Source organism: Poecilia reticulata, linkage group LG2 (genome assembly GCF_000633615.1).
Source record: "Poecilia reticulata strain Guanapo linkage group LG2, Guppy_female_1.0+MT, whole genome shotgun sequence".
NCBI classification, from domain to species: Eukaryota; Metazoa; Chordata; class Actinopteri; order Cyprinodontiformes; family Poeciliidae; genus Poecilia; species Poecilia reticulata.
This window is the reverse complement of record NC_024332.1, coordinates 13113437-13133074: the sequence shown is the minus strand read 5'-3', so window position 1 is coordinate 13133074 and position 19638 is coordinate 13113437. Positions and strand designations below refer to the sequence as shown.

General features: G+C 41.3%; 1 protein-coding gene across 4 annotated transcripts in view; it reads right to left on the bottom strand.

Annotated features, from left to right (window-relative positions):
- arhgap20 (Rho GTPase activating protein 20) overlaps positions 1-19638 on the bottom strand; it is an 89398-nt gene that overhangs the window by 17733 nt on the left and 52027 nt on the right. For 3 of the 4 annotated variants that reach the window (XM_008431942.1, XM_008431957.2, XM_017303723.1), the window contains 8 exons: positions 16550-16635; positions 5688-5864; positions 3839-3988; positions 3205-3246; positions 2921-3005; positions 2719-2796; positions 1815-1881; positions 1151-1360 (listed from right to left, as the gene is read on the bottom strand). In XM_008431942.1, coding sequence (XP_008430164.1) covers positions 1151-1360; positions 1815-1881; positions 2719-2796; positions 2921-3005; positions 3205-3246; positions 3839-3988; positions 5688-5864; positions 16550-16635 — 895 coding nt within the window. Of the gene's footprint in view, positions 1-1150; positions 1361-1814; positions 1882-2718; positions 2797-2920; positions 3006-3204; positions 3247-3838; positions 3989-5687; positions 5865-16549; positions 16636-18828; positions 19137-19638 lie in introns of those variants that run through there. The other variant, XM_008431948.2, reaches the window with a different exon arrangement.

Sequence of the window (19638 nt, the reverse complement as noted above, 5' to 3'; positions counted from 1 at the left end):
TAGATCTCTTCCCACCGTTCTGCTTTTCTTCTTGTGCACCTGTCGCTCTGTCCGCAGGCCGAACGAAGCATAAACGTGAGGCCGCTTATGTAAGGAAGTACTTTCTGTTCTGCATCGACGCTTCTTCATTCTCATATTTATTCATGCAGTTTCACGGAGAATCGGACAGACGGGCAGGATCTGGTCACGCGTGTCAAACTGGTTTTTCATTTCAAGCCACATAAAGATCATCAACGTCCTCAAAGGGGAAAAAACACCAATTTTATAAACTGTTAAAATTTTTCTGCTTTCAATTAGTACGTCTTTAAATGCAGCTATTTTATTCGACAACTTTTCACACTGATGTAATTTGGCCCGGTACAAATGAAAAAAAGTTTTATTTAGCACGAAACTGTTATCTTAAAGTTCATTTTATGTGGCCGTCTAGAGGGTGGAAACGTAAAGCTACAGTTTGACCCATCTGCCTTAAAGCAACTGTCCATCGCTCCAACTCCATGACTCCCTCCGTCTGTCAGGTAAAAGGTGTATAAGTAGGAGGGTTTTGTCAGAAGCAGCGAAAGTCTCCTGCCAATTCCGACCAAAGTGCAGGTTATCACCTGATTTTTGTTGTCCTTAGGAGCAAACAAGTGGCGCCAGCTGCACATGCATGAAAGCAATAGAAAACTTCTTCAAAAGCACAACTAACAGGATAGTTATCCTGTTATATCTGGCGCTCATGTGGCCCCTTTTCTAATGTCACCATTTGCAGCTGCCCAAATGGTCAATATCAGAACTCGCAACTAGTTTTTAGAGTAATTTTGTTCATCCTTCACCAAACTTTTTCCAATTGTTTCTGACCAGAATGGTGGCAATCAAGTTTATTTTTACAGCACCTTTCGGCTACAAGGACGTTCAAAGTCCTTTCCATCATAAAAACATCACCAATTTGAGAACAAACATTACATTTCCATTGCCATCATCAAAACCATCAATAGGCATCCTGTATATGTTGGACAATGTTCTGTTAATTACGGTTCAAAGGCAAATGTAAACAAGTTTAGTGGATTTAAATGACTTCTGTATTTTGCAATTTTCTGGAAGTTTCTCCCAGATTGGATGTATTTTGATGAAATGTTGATTTTAAAAACCTTTTTTAAAAACAACAACTCACCTATAATCTGTGGAGGCTCAAGGACCACTTTGTTGGGTTTGAGGATGAACTGGCACTGGGTGTCTGGGGGAAGGCACTGGTCCAGCAGCAGAACTTCGGGGCAGTCGGTCGGACTCATGGGCTCCCTCCCCAGCCCTCCTCCGTGTCCGCCAGGGCTGCTCCCTCCGTTCCGAATGTGGCTCATCTTGATGCTAAAGGGAAACTCGTGGCCTGAATGGAAAGGCCAGAGCGCAGAGGTTAAGAGGCTGAAGCTGTGGTATGTGCAGCGTGAGGAGGAGAAGCAAAAGAGAAAGTGTGATAGAAACTATGAGCCGAGTTGGTGCAGGGCGACAGCAACGTTAAAAAAAAAAAAAACAGGAATTCCACGTGAACTACAGAATAAAAACATTATGGTGGAGGAATGTCAGGGAAATACCACCACGAGTAAAAGAGAAAAAGAAAAATCATCTGGACTGAAACGCTCCCAGATGTTGACTTTGTGATGCTTAAACAGGAGCGACGCCCCGCTGAGGGGTTTTCTTAGCTTTTACTTCTTGCCTGATGTTTTCAACTTGAAATTTGTGATACTATGTATAGTAAATTAAAAAACCTACATGGACAATTTCTTAGTAATCATTCCCATCATTTATTTGTTCATTTAATAGTAGATAACAAAAATGCTCACCAATGAGAGGATATGGAGGATCATCTTTACAGGAACTGACCCACAAGCGGTGATCCTTCACACAACCCTAAGAAGAAGAAGAAACGTACTTTTGTTTGAGAAAGAAGCAACGCATCAAGACCCAGAAACTTGAAAACCCAATCAATTTTCCAGTGAACTTGTTTACTGTAGGAAGAAGAGTCAAAGTTAGACACATTTGCTACCAGCGAGGCATGTAAAACTGAAGCGTCTAAATAAGATTAGCCTTGTGTTCTGAGGAAAGTTCGCATTTCTATGTTCATGTGTGCAAAAAAACAAAGTCACAGAAAGCTTCCAGCTTCTCTGGCCCTTTGCTTGCTGAACTAAAACGGTCAGAACTTGTTTCACTGAACGCTTTTCACAAAATAAAAAAACAGATATCCTGTCAACAGTGCCTATGTTTTAGCTGTTTTAAATCTTAAACTGCCACAGCTACTGCACCTTATTGACAATTTTTTCACTTTTTACATATTTTTTATGTTCATCTTTATTTTTTCTCTCTGTCATTTTGTCGTGTGCTGCCGTCTTTCTTAGTCAGGTGATCCTTGTGAAAAAGCCTTGATCTCAAAGGGTTTTTATCCGGTTAAATAAACGTTTAAAAAAACTGTTTTACAGAAACCGTGTTCCTATCCACCCAGTGTGACAACGCCTCTGGTGCTAAAGTGAATAATTAATGACTAGTCAATGCGAGAAGCCTAGAAATCAAAATGTTGAATGTGAATTGAAATCTATGTTTGAAACCCAAGTTTTACTGAATTATTACAGAGATTGTAAATCATCCACAGCACTCTGACAGACTAATCTCTGTTCAAGTGTACGTCACATCCACAACACCGAAAACGATGATTCTCCAGCCTCACACTAAGTTGTTTGCGTTGTTACTTACAGATATGCCAAACTGCTGCAGAGCCATTTGAATGACGTCGTCGGTTCTGTCATTGTTGTTGACGGCGAGCGTCTTGGCCTGGAGGAACGTCATGGAATTACTTGTGTGTTGCATAAAATAAAATGCTGGCAATTCTACTAATAAGTGAAGACATCTCTGTGATGTACGAATAGAAAGGGGAAGTAAGTGTAAGGAAGCATACATATGCACAGTTTCCAATGTCTTTGGCAAATATCTTCAGAGGAATGGTTTTGGGATCATCCTTCTCTTTTCCTTCGTTTAACCGACTGAACATGGAGAGAAAAAGAAAGGAGAGCAATTAATTATTCTCCATTCAGAATCACTGTCATTATGAAATAACTTCAACGGCTCTCACATAATTCATTTTATACTGAGTTTCACTTTTCACTCATGCACAGCTGAACAAAAAAACATCTCAACTATTACAAAAAATGTGATCTGCGTTTGTTCCAGGGAGCAACTCACCCAACGATGAGTGACAGCCACTTGTCCTTGATCTCTTCAGAGCTGAAGATAAGAAAAGAAAAATGTTTTTTTTTTTTTTTTAAATAATAATTAAAGCTTTAGCTTCTCTCCAAATCCCAATCCGCAGACTTTGCCTGAAGCGAAGGCTTGATTCGTGCTAACAGAAAATGTGATGTGTGCGCGTGTGTGGCGCTGACAGGCAGGTGCATAAACACGGTATGGCATGTGCGACTGCGTTTGTTTGTGCTACATGTCAGGGCCCGTCACGCGCACATGCGGTTGTCTTCTCTCGGTTGAACCGCTTCGGAAAAAAAAAAAAAAAAACGGGAACAGCCACAAACGCTTGAGGGTTAAAGGGATTTTATAGCCGCACGTTTTGATTTGTAGTCCCCCTCCGTGATGTGCTTCTGCCTCTCAGAACATTGTGTACTCTTTCAGAAACACAAGCCTGTTGACTCACAAGAGCGTTTCATGTTGAGGGATAGCCTTTGAATGAAATTCTGTATGACGACGACAAACAACATCAATCTGCTCCTATTTGAATCACATTACAGTCATTTAAGAATGCAGCCCTTTGCATCTCTAAAAGTCATCTTTCTTACTCTGTGTTTCGCGTGCAAGTCTAGATATTTACCTGAAAGTTGCCACAAAGTTACAGGTGGGCCATCCCATGACGAAGCTCCTCTCTGGGTTTGTGCTTCCCTCACACACCTCATCCATGCAGTTTGCCATCCACATCTCACACACTCTGACCTGGGCTTTTACTTTGAAATGAGTAGGAGACCTGCAAAGGTACAAAACAACCGTTAGCCCAGATAAAAATCGAAGTCTTGAAAAGTTTTCCAACTGTTGCAGACGTCTAAAGGAGACCTACTATGCTTCCTCGCACAGGTTAGGATAAGTCTATGCAAAACGTGTTCATTACATTTATGTTTGCATAAAACTCATTTTTGGATTATGAGATCTTAGTCTGTTCAGTTCTGCCTTCCAGAATGAGCTGTTTTAGGGCCTCCGTCTCTTTAAATAAGCTGCTGCTGCTGACCACTCACCTCTTGCAGCCATTTTCATGTGCGAATGTAAACAGGTACGCAGTTACACCAAAGTACATCTTTGAAAAGCATTAGTGGAGTCTCCTGCACAACCAACAAGAAAGCAGCAAGTGGTTTCTGGATGGCAAGTCAACAACAAGACACTTGTCTTTTCCAGCATCCATTGTACAGCACACGCAGGAGACGAACCAGGCTTCGCTGGGGTTGCTAGGCAACAGCTCGTTTTCCAGACACCAAACTGAATGCCAAACCCCCCACCCCAGATGACTAGGTAGTGTTTTTAGAAACAGCTGAAGCCCAAATGGACGAATAAAAACGTGCAAAATGTGAATTTTGCATCATAGGCCTGCATTAGATTCATTGTGGTGTTACCTGAAGAGTGTAAAAGATGCCTGGTGTTCAAACTAGTTTAAAATAACTGAAAAGTGTGGTGCGTGTTTGTATCCAAACCCTTTTCCTGCAGTCGGGAGTCAAAATCCCTGTAGCAAATTATTTATTTTACAAATCATTGACTCAGGAGGAATGAATGAATATGACGATTAGTTTATGCATTCAGTTTGCCTTTATAAAGCACACTGAACGCCTTTAACGGTCTCCCAGTGTTTTAACTGAGTCCAGTTTGAGGTTGGAATTTCACGATATGCTTCCGCTAAGCTACAACACACTTTCCATAAATAAAGATATGAAAAGTTTCTATTTTCAGAGTAAAATGTGCATCCGTTTACCACGTCTCTAATTATAGAGGTAGATGATCCAGTTGAACATATTCGATCGATACAACGGAGGGAAAAGCACACATAGATCACCGAATGTCTTCTCCCCTCTTGCCGTTGCACATTCCTCTAACTCAACCCACGCTCAACCACAAAAAAAATTTAAAATTAAAGCCAATTACAGCACGTCGTCTCCGTCCTGGAAGGGTCAGCTCCACCCCGCTGGCACATGACTGCCACAGACGTCCTGCCGTGTCTGTGTGTACAGTAAGTGCAGAGCTACAGTCTATTTCTGAACGCAGACCTCAAAAATGTCTCCTTGTGCCTTGAGTTGCTATTTTTGCAAGTCCTTGTGTGATTTAGTTTGTGGGTGGGGAGTCCCTCACTGCGGGGCCAGCAAGGCAGGGGGACAACAATTTGATGTCAGCCGGGTTTCGTATGGATTTCATCGGCTGGGAAATAATTGTGAGCTACGGAAAAATCTGTGTGGATCTGAAGGTACGAGAGATAAAACGTAACTTTATCTCTGGAACTCATCAAGAAGAACCAGAACACCCAACGAGTTTGTAAATGTTCTTCCAAAATATTCTCATTCAAATTTTTTTTTCCTTCCCCTTGTTTGCATCTTTCTGTCTCCATGTTCTGCAACCTGCCAGATGAAAGAGAAAGAGGCAGTACGAGTAATTTCAGGACGTTTGGACCAATGGGGGGGGAAGCTTACTTGGCCTTAGCGACTAGCAGCGCGTCGTTGAAGAGGAAGAGGTGTCTCTCCTGGGTCTGCAGACCCGTCTTCAGCTGCGTTTGGGCGTGACCCAGGAACAGGCGGCCGAGGCATTCGGCCAGGAAGGCCTGGACGAGAGGACACGACTCGGGGCTGACCGGCATCATGCAGCTTTCCCTGGAGGGACGAAAGGAAGAAGAAAGAAGGCACAAAATGAAATTCACCGCCGATTACCAAAAGTACTGACTCAGCTCCATGACGAGTTTGGAGACATGAAAGACGATATGTTTAGGAAAATAAACGGTGCATTTCGGCTAAAATTCCCCTCAACAATTGGGGGAATATTGGAGAACAACAAAACCATGAGGATCAAATTTGCTTAAGGAGGTACAGTTCCTTGTAAAAAAAATCTTATAAACTTTGGGGCTTTTATTTTTTCACTTTTGGTCATTTTCCGAGTGCACAAGTCGACGTAGTTTATTGGTAGAGGTGGGCAGAGTAATCAAAAAATGTCCTCAAGTAAGAGCAGGCCTGGTTTAGCATGTTTTTTACTCAAGTAAAAGTAACTAAAAGAATCTGATGGGAACATTTGGTTTAATGTCTAAAGATGATGGAATCAGAGAGACAAAAATGTAAAGTTATGTCCAAATTCTGGTATGTTAAAAACTAAAATGAATAATAATAATAAAAAAAGAACAGATTCAGGCAGCACATTTCCAAATAAGAAAAAAGAAAAGAAAAAAACCTATGTAGTTTTTACAGTGAGTAAAGCAAATATACTGTATGTTTGGACAGGATGAAGCTCAGCAGGTATAAAATAATAATAAATAAAGCTTGTTATATTGCAAACATAAAGTCTAAGTAGCACAAGTAGCAAAACGGGGACCCCCCATTGCTTTTTAAAAAATGGCACTCAAGTAATAGAAAAAAGTATAGTAAAAATATACCTAAGACATTTTTTCTAAAAAGTTACTCAAGTGAATGTGACTAGTTACTACCGGTTATTGACATTTGATCAGTCTTAGATATTTTAAGCAGGATTTTGTTCTGGACTTTGACTGGGCCACTCTAATACAGACATCTCAAGCAACGCCACTCCGAATCCCCACTGCATGATGCTGCCACCACCAACACATTTCACTGTGCTGTAGAGTTTTGAGTGTAGGAAAAAGAGAGCAAAGCTCCATGTTCGAAGGTTTTGGCTAATAACCAGTGGGTGTAATAATATTTGTGAGGCGCTTTAACTGAAATTAAAGGAAATAAGTTAACACACATAAACCAAAGAAGAATTTGGAACAACAATAGTTTCCTCCAACTACCTAATACTAAATCTGTGTCAGGTTAGAAAGAGAATTAAGATCATTTAGTCAAGGTTAGCAATTCAATTATATTAGCAGCCATTACTCTTTTAATACATTTTTACCTCAATGACAATACTCAGGTATGAACGTGAAACAGGTCTGGCAAACTGTGAACCAGCATAAAAAAAATAAATAAATAAATAAATCAGCTAGATAAATAAAATAATCCTAAAACATTCCCCAGTGAGCTTCATCCATAAAAAAAAACAAACAAAAAAAAAAAACTAAACAGAAAATCTCCTCAGCTCCGCTGCTTTCACCGACGTGCATCAACACCAGAGTTTTCCCCCACTTTCATTGACAGTATAATATAATGATCTGGCAGCGACCGCACAGCTAAAAACACGAAGCCCGTGTAGCGGTGAACCAACGCTGGAAGGAATTGAAAGGGGATTAAATGTCCCAATAGCTCCTCCAAACTTATGGAATGGAATTTTCGCCACAATATTTCCTGATTTCTTGCTGCAAAATAAATGCTGGGGCTCGAACAAAGCCACAAATCATAAGCTGCGCTGCCTACGCCAGCTGGAAAATGGGCTGCACACGGTTTGTGTGTCTTAGATGTGCATAAAAACAGCTTTGGAGATGGAAATATTGAGGTTCCTGGTGCTTTATGAAGCACCTATTAATTAAAAGGGCTTATAGTTTAAAATATTTACAAAACCCCCCCCCCCCAACAATCTCATTCTGAATTTTATTCAGACTTGGCTTTTATTCTCCTGTCAATACACTCCACTGTTAAAGGATATAAAAAGGAAGAACTGGTGTTTTTTTTTTTTAGAAGAAAAAGGAAATGATTAGTGTGCTCCATCCTTTCCTGTTTATCCATTGCTCTCCGATAAAAACACTAAACTGTCCCCTTCCAGCCACATTTACTATCTCTGTCTCTTTTATGTACACAAATGGGCACACGTTCTCTGCCCACAGGTCCACACCCTCGTATTAACAAAGCCTCTGCTGCTTCGGAAAGGAAAGCAAAGCAAAGCGTTATTAGTATTCTGGCAGGAAAGCGCTGAACGGTGGATCAGGTTTTGCTGAGGAGCCAAAGAAACTTGGATTCCCTCTCAGAAACGTCCTTCCAGCCACATCAGACGAGGGTTTGGTTACATAATTAATTAACGAAGAAAAAGAAAAAAGGGGTAGGGGGGACATGGTTACAGTGCTCTCTCCTCGTCTTTGTGCGTCTTCCAAATATAAATCTCAAAAAGTTTGGGGCTGAGAGATTTCTGGTAAATTGTATTAATGTGGTAAATTAAGCACAGGATTTTCAGACCCTCATGTGGTGCAGATATAAAACTAGAGACTGAACTGTTGATGCTATTCAAAGAGCTTCTCAGTCAAACAATAAAACTATGGAATTTATTTTTTTGTTTGTTTGTTGCGAAATAAACCCCACGCAGATGTGTTTAAGCCCCAGATTTATCCCTAAAACAAATTATCCCTAAAACAAATGTTTAAATGCCAATTTGTTTTGTTTGAGAGAAAGACTCGATACACAAGTTGATCCCCGACCACGTCATCGACTTGTAGTTTTGTTGTCCAAGTGCTTAACTGACTTGCCTGGAGTCCAGATCTGATGCTCAAAAGAAAACATTAATAAAAACAAGGCCTGGAAGTGGTTGCAACATGATTTTATTTGATTTTTTTCCGGAAAAGTCAAGAAGAAATGACCCGTGTAACATGTTATTTTCACCGCGCTGCTGCTGAATCTATATTATCAAATTTAGGACGGCTCTAATATTTAGTAGTTTTTACGTCTGATAGTTTGGTAGACTCGGTTTGATTGGGGATCAAAACTGAAACTTTTCCTACATTTTCCTTTCACACTCTGTGAAATGAACCAAACTAATTGAAAAACCCGTTCACCCCCTGGCCTGCAGTGGCGCTGCACTACAAACTACTGAAGGAAACTACAAGAAAACCTCTGAAGAAGAAATGAGAGCAACTTCCTTCTTCACAAAAAGGAAACAAAAACAGAGCGGCGTCAAATTTTAGCGTTTTGTTTTTGTCGTTTGAAAACCACATCCTATTTCTGTCCACTAGCGCTTGACTCAAGTGTTTGCATTTACCCAGAATGCCCAGCGCTGTAGTCCGCTTCCTACTTTTGGAGCGGTCTCTGGCCCGCTTGGCATTCACATATGCACTTGATTTGAACCGCACAAGAGTTCACTTCAACTGAACTGAGACTAAGGCTTTTAGGCAGACAAGAGTTCGCTTTGTAAGCCGACTGCACGTTCACACATCCCCAAACGAACCGGGCTTTTCAGACAAACTAGAGTTCAATTAGAGCGGGTTAAACGTGGCTGGTGTGAATGCAACTGTAAACTCTGTCCGTCATACAACATCCTGCATTTTGAAATATTCTCAGCTCTTTGAAAAAGCCACAATTGAAGTAGGCTACAATCTCCCAAATGTAAAAGTAGAGATGACAAATGCTCGGGTCAACGCACTCCTAAGAGGTCGCGAGGAAACGTCAGCTGAAGTTATTTGTTAAAAGCAAACAGAAGCTGCAACCAGAAAGCGGGGAAATTTAGGTTTCTTTATGAAGTGGGCTGAGATAACGGATGCACCTCAGTTCAAATCTCAGAAACCCTCCAGTAAGCGCACACACACAAACACACAGGAGTTAGCCCCGCTTTGTAAGCTCCCTTTCACTTCACTCTGCTCCCGCTAATAAAGACAACATCTTCCGTATTCACCACACATCCCTCCCTCCTAAATGCCAGATTGACAGCCAAGCCGCACTCCTTTGAATCTGACGAATGAAGAGCTAATGTCTCCATTGTGCGTCATGTGATGTTGATAAATTTCGCTCCCACCCCGCCTGAACGTACACGCTCGTCTCTGCCGAAGCCCTGGCTCTGTGTGGATGAAATGTTGACTTTTCAGAAACGCACAATAAGAGCGCGTCAGCGCACAAAGATTCGCACGACGCTGCATGCTAATCCCCGCTGGATGAATATTCAAGCGGCAAAAATGCGCATATAAAAAGGCTGAGGGATTTTATCAGCGTGAGTCACAAAGTTGGACTGTGTCAAGTTGTGAAAGAATAAAAAGAAGGGACCCTGGCTCCTGAGCGAGACTCGGCGTTTGTCAGCAGAGAAATGTTTAATGGAGAGCATTCACTCTGATTCACCTAAATCAGCTCAGGCCTCAGAGGCTGAACAGACTGACAAAAACGAGAACCAACAGGTTTAAGAGATGCCGAAGACAACGGCTACAATAAAAATCATACTGGTTTCTTTTCTTCTTTTTTGGCTTGTTATGTCAGAGTAACAGGAAATTTGAGTTTCGGTGGTAGACCAACTTTGTCATCCTTTATTGATCTAAAACGCACTGCATGTAACCACAGCTCGGTTAGCAACACCCTTCAGTGTGGAAGTCGCTAGTGTGGGGGGGAAGACTCAAAGTTCACCATTTTTAGTATCAGTAGTAGATTCTGATGAAGTCGGGAGAAGGACGAAATGTATGGTTATTTCTGTGGAGGCTCATTGGCCGATTATCCAGGCAGCAACAACAGAAAGCCAGACTTTGATGGGTTAAAGGACATTACATTTCTTCCATGTGTGCCGTGGGCGCCAATTTGTGCCAACTTATTGATGATATTGAACTGGTAAAGAATTGAATTATCACAAGGGAGAGTTTGTCTGGATAACAGTACAGCTGGACGTATCATGAGTAAGTTTCTCCTTTCTAGAATTTTGTTGGTCAAGGATCTACAAGAATCCACAAGAAAACTGGATTGTTAAAAGGAAAAAAAAGGAGGAGGAAAAAAAGGAAATTGTAGGTGAAACGCCAGAAGCCGTGGCTGCCAGAACTACACCGTAAAATTATGGGTACAACATTTTTTCTTCTTTCATGGTTAGACGCCATTGTCTTTGTTGGGGACATGAGGATGTTTTAACTTTTAGGGAAAATAACAGTATTTTTCCTAAAATGATTGTACAAATGTAAAAATTACTGTTTTCACCAAGTAACTTCACATTAAATCAACAATTTTACATCTTTTATAGCTTACAGATTCTTACATGTCACAACTTCACTGCTAAATATACAGATTTTTTTATAGTGTGATGTTTACAGTAAGGGATGATAAGAATGCTAATTGCTAAAACACGATGCTTAAGACAGTATCATTTCGTGTTTCTTTTAAGATAGTTTTACAGTCACCACGCACACATAATGTGATGCCTTTGTTATTATTAACACTTACAGCCTGCAGCAGGAAGCCTAGTATAAAAATATTTTGAACATTAACTGCGGTTCTTAGAGACAAATCAAAAGTGGCATCAGCAGGTTAGACCTTCATGAGAAACTGGAAAAACAGTGCATCTATAAACACAAAAAGTTCAATCTTAGCCTTCTTTTTTAAAAGAAAGTGAAACACGAAAGACGCTGCTGGCCTGCCTCCACTTTATGCATATGCCGAAAACCTCCATTCTCCATGTGTCAGGTAACACCGTCCCTTCACTAGAGTAAGACATTACCTAAGCTGTCCAACAGTGAGTCCATCAAGAGATTATGGTGAGCCTTTCAAAAGGAAACGATACACTAATGTAACAGTCTACCCCCCGTTGACAAGATCCCTGAAACAAACTTTGTGACTGCATTTGCTCATCCGCCGGGGCCAAATTCGATACCTGAACTTCCAACAAATGTGATTATTTTTGGCATCAGAACCAAAACGCCAACAAGGAACAAGTGAATGCAATTACGGACGCTGACTGTAAGAGGAAGAACTGTCACTTTTATTTTATTTTTTCCAAGCGAATTTCACACTGACGGGCTGCATCACCAGTCAGTGGTTCTCCATACGTGCAGCCGTTCACAGCGCAGCCTACGGAGACAAAGAGCGTTTTGCTTGTGAAAGACGTCATTCGAGACGGACACACACCACCCTGTACCATCCAAATCCACAGTAGCTGCTTTTCTTCATGGCTGCCGTCAAACTTGATTAGAGCCGCGGTGATTTAATACTGTTGACGACAGCTGCCATTATTTCCTTCTTGTTATTTTTCCTGACCTTACGCTGCAACAAATAAATGCAAAAACTATAAAGTCACCCCGCCAGATCACAATAGATCCTGTGTAGCTGAGAAAACGCACAGAGTAACTCACAGGATGAGGTCAGGAAACTTTTATTTTTCCCCTTTTTTATTAGTAAAGCAGCCAGAGGATATGAGCCACTGCTGTTTCACAATTCAAACCAGAAAATAATGCTTGTGTGTTTTCATCATATCGTTAATCGCAATAAAGTTACCATGATAAGTTCGATTCATCATTGTCTTGATAAATGTATGATGTTCAAAACCCCCTAAAGCTGTTCATATTGTTGAGGTTGTTGGTTTTACTAACTTTTCTATAAAGTGTATCAATAAATTTGAAAATATGATTTTCAAATCAGTAACAATTAAACATTGTTACTGTGTGCAGAGTTAGAGTAACAAATCACACTTTTTCAAAAGCAGTGTTTATGTTTATAAAGCTGTGATTGTTGTTTAATGTATTGGCTAAAAAAGTAATAACTGCTGCTTATTGTTACTTTTGTTGATATTACAATAGTACTACGAAATAACCAAGTCAATATCACCCATTCTTACATACGTATGTGTCAGTGTAAAAAGGGTGTTTTTTCAAATGTCAACTTGTTGAAATTTTAATTGATAGACTTTTGCTTTGAGTAGAAGCAAAATGACTTGGTTTTTCAGCTTTGCTGCAAAAAAAAAAAAGTGAAAACTTTGGCACGCACCAGATTGCAAGTCATAATTTTCCATATTTTTACGATGCTGCCATGTTCCTCCAATAGCATAGAAATTTAATTCCCTAAGGATGACGGGAGTAATCCTATGGTTGGTTTCCATAATCTCTTACAAAAAAAAAATTCTGGAGATTGATGGATTAGATTATTCCTTTGATGCATCTCCATCGCTGTTGGCAGAGACGCAGCAGAGGGAGTCACTGTGGATATTTTCAGACAAACTGAAGAGTGTGGCCAGCTTTAGCGTTCAGCTAGCCTGACTCAATATTTTGTAAAAAACAACCGGAAGTTTCTGAGTCTTGCGATCTTTTTCAGGTCCGTCTCTACCAGATTTGAACATCTGGGGTCTGATTGGTCGAATCTGATCTGGTGCGATTGGATTATGTTGCTGAGGAGAGTTGACCCTTCACCCCGGTTTCTGGTCTTTTGCAGCCTTCAGCAGCTTTTCATGCAGAATTGTCGTGTTTTTAATAGCTGCATCTAGATTCCAGCTTCCAGAGTCCCCACAGCATGACGGAGCTACCACCGTGGGGAGAATGTTTGCAATGTGACGCATAGCATTTTGTATTCAGGTCAAAAAGTTCAGTTTGGGACAAACTTGACCAGAGTACCTTCTTTCATATGACTATTGTATCCAGTGAAAGGATTGTGACAAACTACTTCTTTTTGTGTTTTTACGGTAGCTTTCATCTTGCCGCTCTTCCATAGAGGCAAACTTTTGAAGTTGGCTTCCTGGCCTTCACAGACCAGCCTTATTTCTAGATATTAAATTACACTCAGGTGGACGTCAGCTACTAACCAGCTGGTCCTTATATGGAGCTGATAGTGTTTGATTCCAGTCATTGGCATCGGAGTAAAGAACGCACACAAGTGCGTACTTTTCAGATTTTCATTTATAAAACCCTCAACATCCTTTCCTTTCCACTTTACTTTTACGCACCACTTTGTGTTGGTTCGACACACTGAAGTTAGCGGTTGTACATGGAGAAAAGTGAAAATGAATGCATGTGGGGACCACTGTATATTTAAGTTTCCTCTCGGATTCCCGCTTCCCAGTAAAAAAAAATAAAAATCTAAATGCAGAGACGAGCGAAACCAGAAATAGCTACACTGTTACAGTATGAATGGCGTAAACGGTACATTTTCGTTTCTCTCCCTCCCGTCTTGGAGGGGATTTACTCGCATAAAGAGCACATTGGTGATGCAATGATGCTGAAGCCTCTGCCAGGAGCTGCTGGAAGCACTTATTTATCCGTTTCAACTGCATTTATGTGGCTTAAGGGTTCCAGTGCTTTTCTTTCCAAGGCACGCACAGGGTTAGACAAACCCAACAAAACAAACCAATTTATTACAAAAATTGGCTGTTTTGGCAAACGGCTGGAGCGAAGCGTCAGCCGCAGCCGGGACTTCAACCTTCTGACGGTTACAGTCGCAAACCTCAAGAAGTTGACCCGTCTCCCCAACGCTCAACTGGAGATAAATGAACACCTCCCTCCCGACAGCTCCTAATTTAATGTCAAAGGTTAAGAGTGACAGCTGAGAGAGTCAACTCCTGGCTCCACATCCACTCTCATTTCTCACACACACACACGCACACGCACACACACACACACACACACACACACACACACACACACACACACACACACACACACACACAGTCAGGTCAGACTGGGACAGACTAAGCGGCTCTGTCATGCAGACTATTTGTCTTTCAGTCAATAGAGTTCCTTTCTCAACCTCTCACCACACCTGCCAACAGAATATGTCTCCCCAAATCTCTTTAACACACAAATCCTGCCCCAAGAGAACCCASCCATTTAACAGCGCAGGGAGTTTCCCCCTCCTCACCACCCCGGCCCCTCCGCAAACATCGCTTCATGCAGTCAAACCTGAACTCCATCCACAAACGCTAAAAACGGTTCACACCTGAGATACGGCCTGGCATTGATGGCATTCAATTGTAAAAAGGTTTTAAGAGAACTGGAAGCAGATTGAGAGAGTGAGCCTGCCTCTGAAGCTGGCATCGACGAGTTAGCCGCAGTTTAGAAGATAAACAAAGCCCTTCGTAAATAAACAGTGTGGCCAAAGGGGATTGGAAGGGCTTATTTCCGACCCTGGTAAAGGAAAAGGAAGGGATCTGAGTGATACGGTGGAGGGGGGGAGGTGATGAAAACACCGATAGCTCAGGGATAAGTAAGCAGAAAGAGAGTGAGAAGCCTCCAAGGCCAAACTTTGAGATTTTACTCAAACTGGGGGAAAACATAACTCTTGAGCAAATATCTAAATCGTAGACTTAGCCATTCAAAACCACAATCTATCTCACTCAGATCAGCAAGCAAACAGCTTCCACTTTCACTCACCAGAGATCCAGGTTTTAAACCTCTGTTGATTTTATCCCAAGCCTCCGAGGCTCAAATTTTTTTTTGTTGTTTCCCCCCCCCCTTCTTTAATCTACGCATTATCAGCCTCTCAAATAAGCGCTTGGTGTTTCCTGGGGAAAACTCAGTGACAAAAACATGAAAGCTTTGTGAATCGGCTCAGCGACCAACTTGGCAAAATGCTTCACAGCGGTTGCGAAAACGCTCGGCGGACATCGGCGAAGGCACGCTTTAGCGTTATGTCAAGTCAGAATCTTTAACAGAGTCGGTTGTTAGTGACGGCAAGAGGAGTCACAGTAAAACAAGCACATGTTGTCGTGGAGTAGAAGGGACGGGGGGGCGAACACTGAAGGAAAGGATTTTTCATTCAGACGGGTTACGCTTTCTAATCTGTTTGAAAGGTCTGTCATACTGGGAGTAAACATTTATGCACGCTGAGGAACTTAGAGCTAACTCAACTGCAGCTTCATCCATCACATCATGCATTTTGCAGAGGACTCAGCCACCAATGTCCCAATCAGGACTTTTTTGTTTTGTTGTGTTTTTTTGCCCCTGACGCCGAGCGGCGTCATTTAAGACGAGGAATTTGCCAATAAGGCCTGATAATTAACCTCAACGGCATGTTTGGTGAGAACCACACATGGTCTGAATTAGTTTTGTGATTGCGCGGCATTTAACTCGGCAATAACGTCCATTTCTTCCTGATGGCAACAGATATTTTGTACCAGTTGGATTTTTATTATTATTTTTTTATAGGTCAGCCTTAATATGCTGTTCAAACATGGGGGGTTAAACTGGGTCAATAAAGCTACAAGTATAATGTCCCGACAACAAGTTACCTGAAATGCAGTTAAGATTTAATAGCTGTGGTCTTCAATAACCTTCCATTACGATTGTTTTGTGTTGAGCAGTAAGTGGAAGTGCTAAGCTAGGCTAACGCTTTTATGTTTTTGGTGTAATTTTTTTTTTTTTGCTCGTAAAGCTAATCGTTTATTTCAATCAGTTATAGCTAAACCTCTGCAAACAAAACTTATGGGAAAAGTTAATAAATGTATCTATTTATTATGACATTTTGCTTTAAATGTCATAAAATTTAATGACTGGTGCTTCAGCTGCTCTCTATGCATATTCTGGGGGCCACCATGATATGGGAAAAGCGAGGAAAAGAAAATGACACGCTTAGCAAGCCGTCCACACAAAAATCCGCCGTTGTCTTTTAAAAACATGTCGCGGAAACTCGACGAGAACGGATATCGGGAGCAGAGTTTCCTCAATGAAGTCGACCGGGACATCGCCGGTTTTAACGGCACCGCTGTCAGATCCTTTCTGATGGGAGCACAGGCAGGTGTGTACTGCAGGTACCTGGAAGCGCTTCTGGATCTTGTAAGTGCTTTGCTGATGACCAGCGAGGGAGCCGACTGTCGCCTCTGGGCGAGGGTCTTCATCTTCTGAGGGGGCAGACAGAAAGAGCGACACAAAACATGAGTCAGAGCACACGCAGAGATAAAAGTTTGCGTCTGTGTTTTCGGTTACATTCTGTGACGGTAAGGTTGGTGGGGCGGGGGACAGAAAGACCACAGTCAGCACTCTGTGATGCTGTCTGATGGCTGGAAGTTGAGGATTTAAGAGAAAAGGGTGGAGGAAGGGGAGGTTTGTGACTGACAGAAAAAGCAGAAGAGCCAGCAGCAGTGGAGAAGGGGAGGAGGAAATGACACAGACATAAAACATAAAGGTCACAGGGAGTGAAGCAGCATGCAGAGAGTCTGGCACAATCTTTAAGTTTCCCCAGAATTTGTTCTTAAGATGGCTAAAGGTGTCCTCCCTGACAGGGGCAGGCCCGACATCCTCTCAGCTGTAACGACAACCAAACGGTAATCCAATAACGATAAACAAAATCACAACAAGTTACTAACAGTGCAACATAAATTAAACGTGACTCCGGAGCTCATTTTAACCCAGGGCATTCCTGGAACATTCCTGTTTTAGCAGATTTACATGAGACATATAGGCCACTGTCACAAGAGTCCAACATTAAAAAAAAGCACCATTGATGAGCATCACGGGACACCAGACTGAGCGCTCGGAGGGATAAATGATTTAGCAGTGGCTCTTCCAGAACAAGCCAGCTCTCACAGACATTTAGATCATTTTTAGACTTTATCCAGTTTCAGTTTCTGATTAGCTGTAAGCCACAGGCTGCTGCTGCGATCAGATGAGTCTAAACGCAGACCACCAGTCGTGTTTCCTTTTTCAGAAAGGCCCCAGTTGACTTTCGTTTTCTTTTTCTTTGCAAAAATCAAAACTGAAAGAACAACAATCACTTAAAACATAACCTCTTGTTATTTCTGAATGCAATGAATGACTGGGAGGACACGTGCCGTAACTTTAGGGACGCAGAGGGAGAGACGAAGAGACTTGTGAATAGCACGGTTTTTTTGTTTTCTTTTTTGCTGATAGACTCAAGAAGATGAAAAGGAAACCTGACGTGCAAATGCAATTTTACACAACATCGGTTCAATTACACATCTTGCAACACAAAATGAATATTTTGAAGGAAACACAACAAATATCTTTAAAGTCTCTGGAGTCGGGTTAATCCTCAACTTTTCTTTCATGATTTATTGATCAGTAAAACCAAAATAAAGCAAACCATGCCAAGACCTGAACTACCAAAAAACGTGGTTAAAGCACACAGTACTACAAAGGGTGTAAAAGCATAAAACCAATTAGTATGGGTTATGTTCAAAGCAAAGAGAAGACACGCCAGTTAGAAAAGCTACACAAAACATTAATTAAGTAATACACATGACAGATTTTTGCGCACATTTAACCTGGTTAGGTGAGACCTAGTAAATATACCTGCTTTGCTTTAAAAATGCTCTTTTGGAAATGACACTCTGCGCATAGATGCAGTTACCAGTTTTGAACACGCAAGCGGGGGGGGGGCGCTGTTTACAACAAGTTCTCAAGTCATTTCAAGGGGATTCTGCTAAATCTGAGGGAGATATATCTACAATGACAATGGCTACTTCTATAGCAAAAAAAAAAAACAAAAACAAAAACGGCTTAGAATTACAATTCAAAAACAATTTGTCTATTTTTGCACATTATTATTGCTAAAATCGTTTTGTAGGATTTTCTCGGTTCAAGTTTGTTTTTCTATCTAAACAATTTATTTGATCTATAAATCAGCAAATAACCTAAGAAAAACCTTTAAAAAGCTTCCCTGGTGTTGGTGGTATGTCACGTTTTTTCTCATTATTGTACTCCTCACAGACTCAAATGTTTCAACATTTCTTCAAAAAAGTGAAATATCTTCTTTGAATTAAGCTCTAATAAAGTAAAAGCAGAGATATCTTTAAAAAAGATAACTTAAACAATTAGTAAATAATGACCTCCAAACATCTCGAATATTTAGATATTCAACATTTTTAGGAACAATTTAGAAAATAACAGGTTTAGAATTTATTTTATAACTATTTCATGTTGAAATATATGATATAGTTTTTACAGTAGAAGTTTTGGCAGCCAAACTCCGTTTTTATTTTTATTTTTATAAACAAATGATCCTTAGTTGACCCTTAACAGAGGTCGAGTGACACGAAGCGCACACCCGAAAATGAGTCCGAGCTCCCCGTTACCTTCTTGTTGTCGGGCAGCGGCTTGCTGTCACTCGTCAGAGAGTCGGACCTGTTCTGTCCCATGCTCCCCTGCTGCGGTGACATGCTTTCCATCAAGGCTGTGTACATCCACGGGGCCGAGCGCACCGGCGATATATTCCCATCATACGAGCAGTAAAGTCCACGGTTTACCCGCCAGAGAGGAGAGTGGGTGGAGGATCCATCACAGAGAAGGAGGAGAAGATCCAACAAAAAGAGCCTGTGTGTGACAGAGGAGCCAGCAGAGCTCCTGACTCAGCACGAGCGATGTTTGGTCTGAGCGCCTATTCCACGGTCTCGCTCAATTCACTCAAATGGTTTGGAGAGTAAGCGAGCTTCCGGTTGGTATTTTCAAAATAAAAGTGCTTTAAAGGCTCACGACTAAGCGTACTTTAACGCATCTTGTATCTACAAAYTTTTTTTTTTTTGAGGAAGAAAACGGCGTCATTTTAAAACGCAGAACGGGGAGACAGCTAGCTAGCTAACGGGAGTTTAGTAGTGCGCGCGCACCATGTGCAGAGGATGACGTTCTCGACGCGGTTGTCGAGGGTTCAATTCCCGGTTTTGGCTTCCCCTTTGTCTCTCCTCCCTATTTTACTTTTCAATAAAGGTCGCTAGAGCTTTAAAAAGTAAGCTACATATGTTGTAAATAAAACAGTCGTTCAGCGGGTGCTAGATTTATCAAACATTAAACAGAAAAAAAAAACACTGCAGCAATATTTAAATCTGATTATATCTGATCAAAACGTGCTTTCAAAATGAATAAAAACGAGTTTGTGTGTAGAGAAAGAC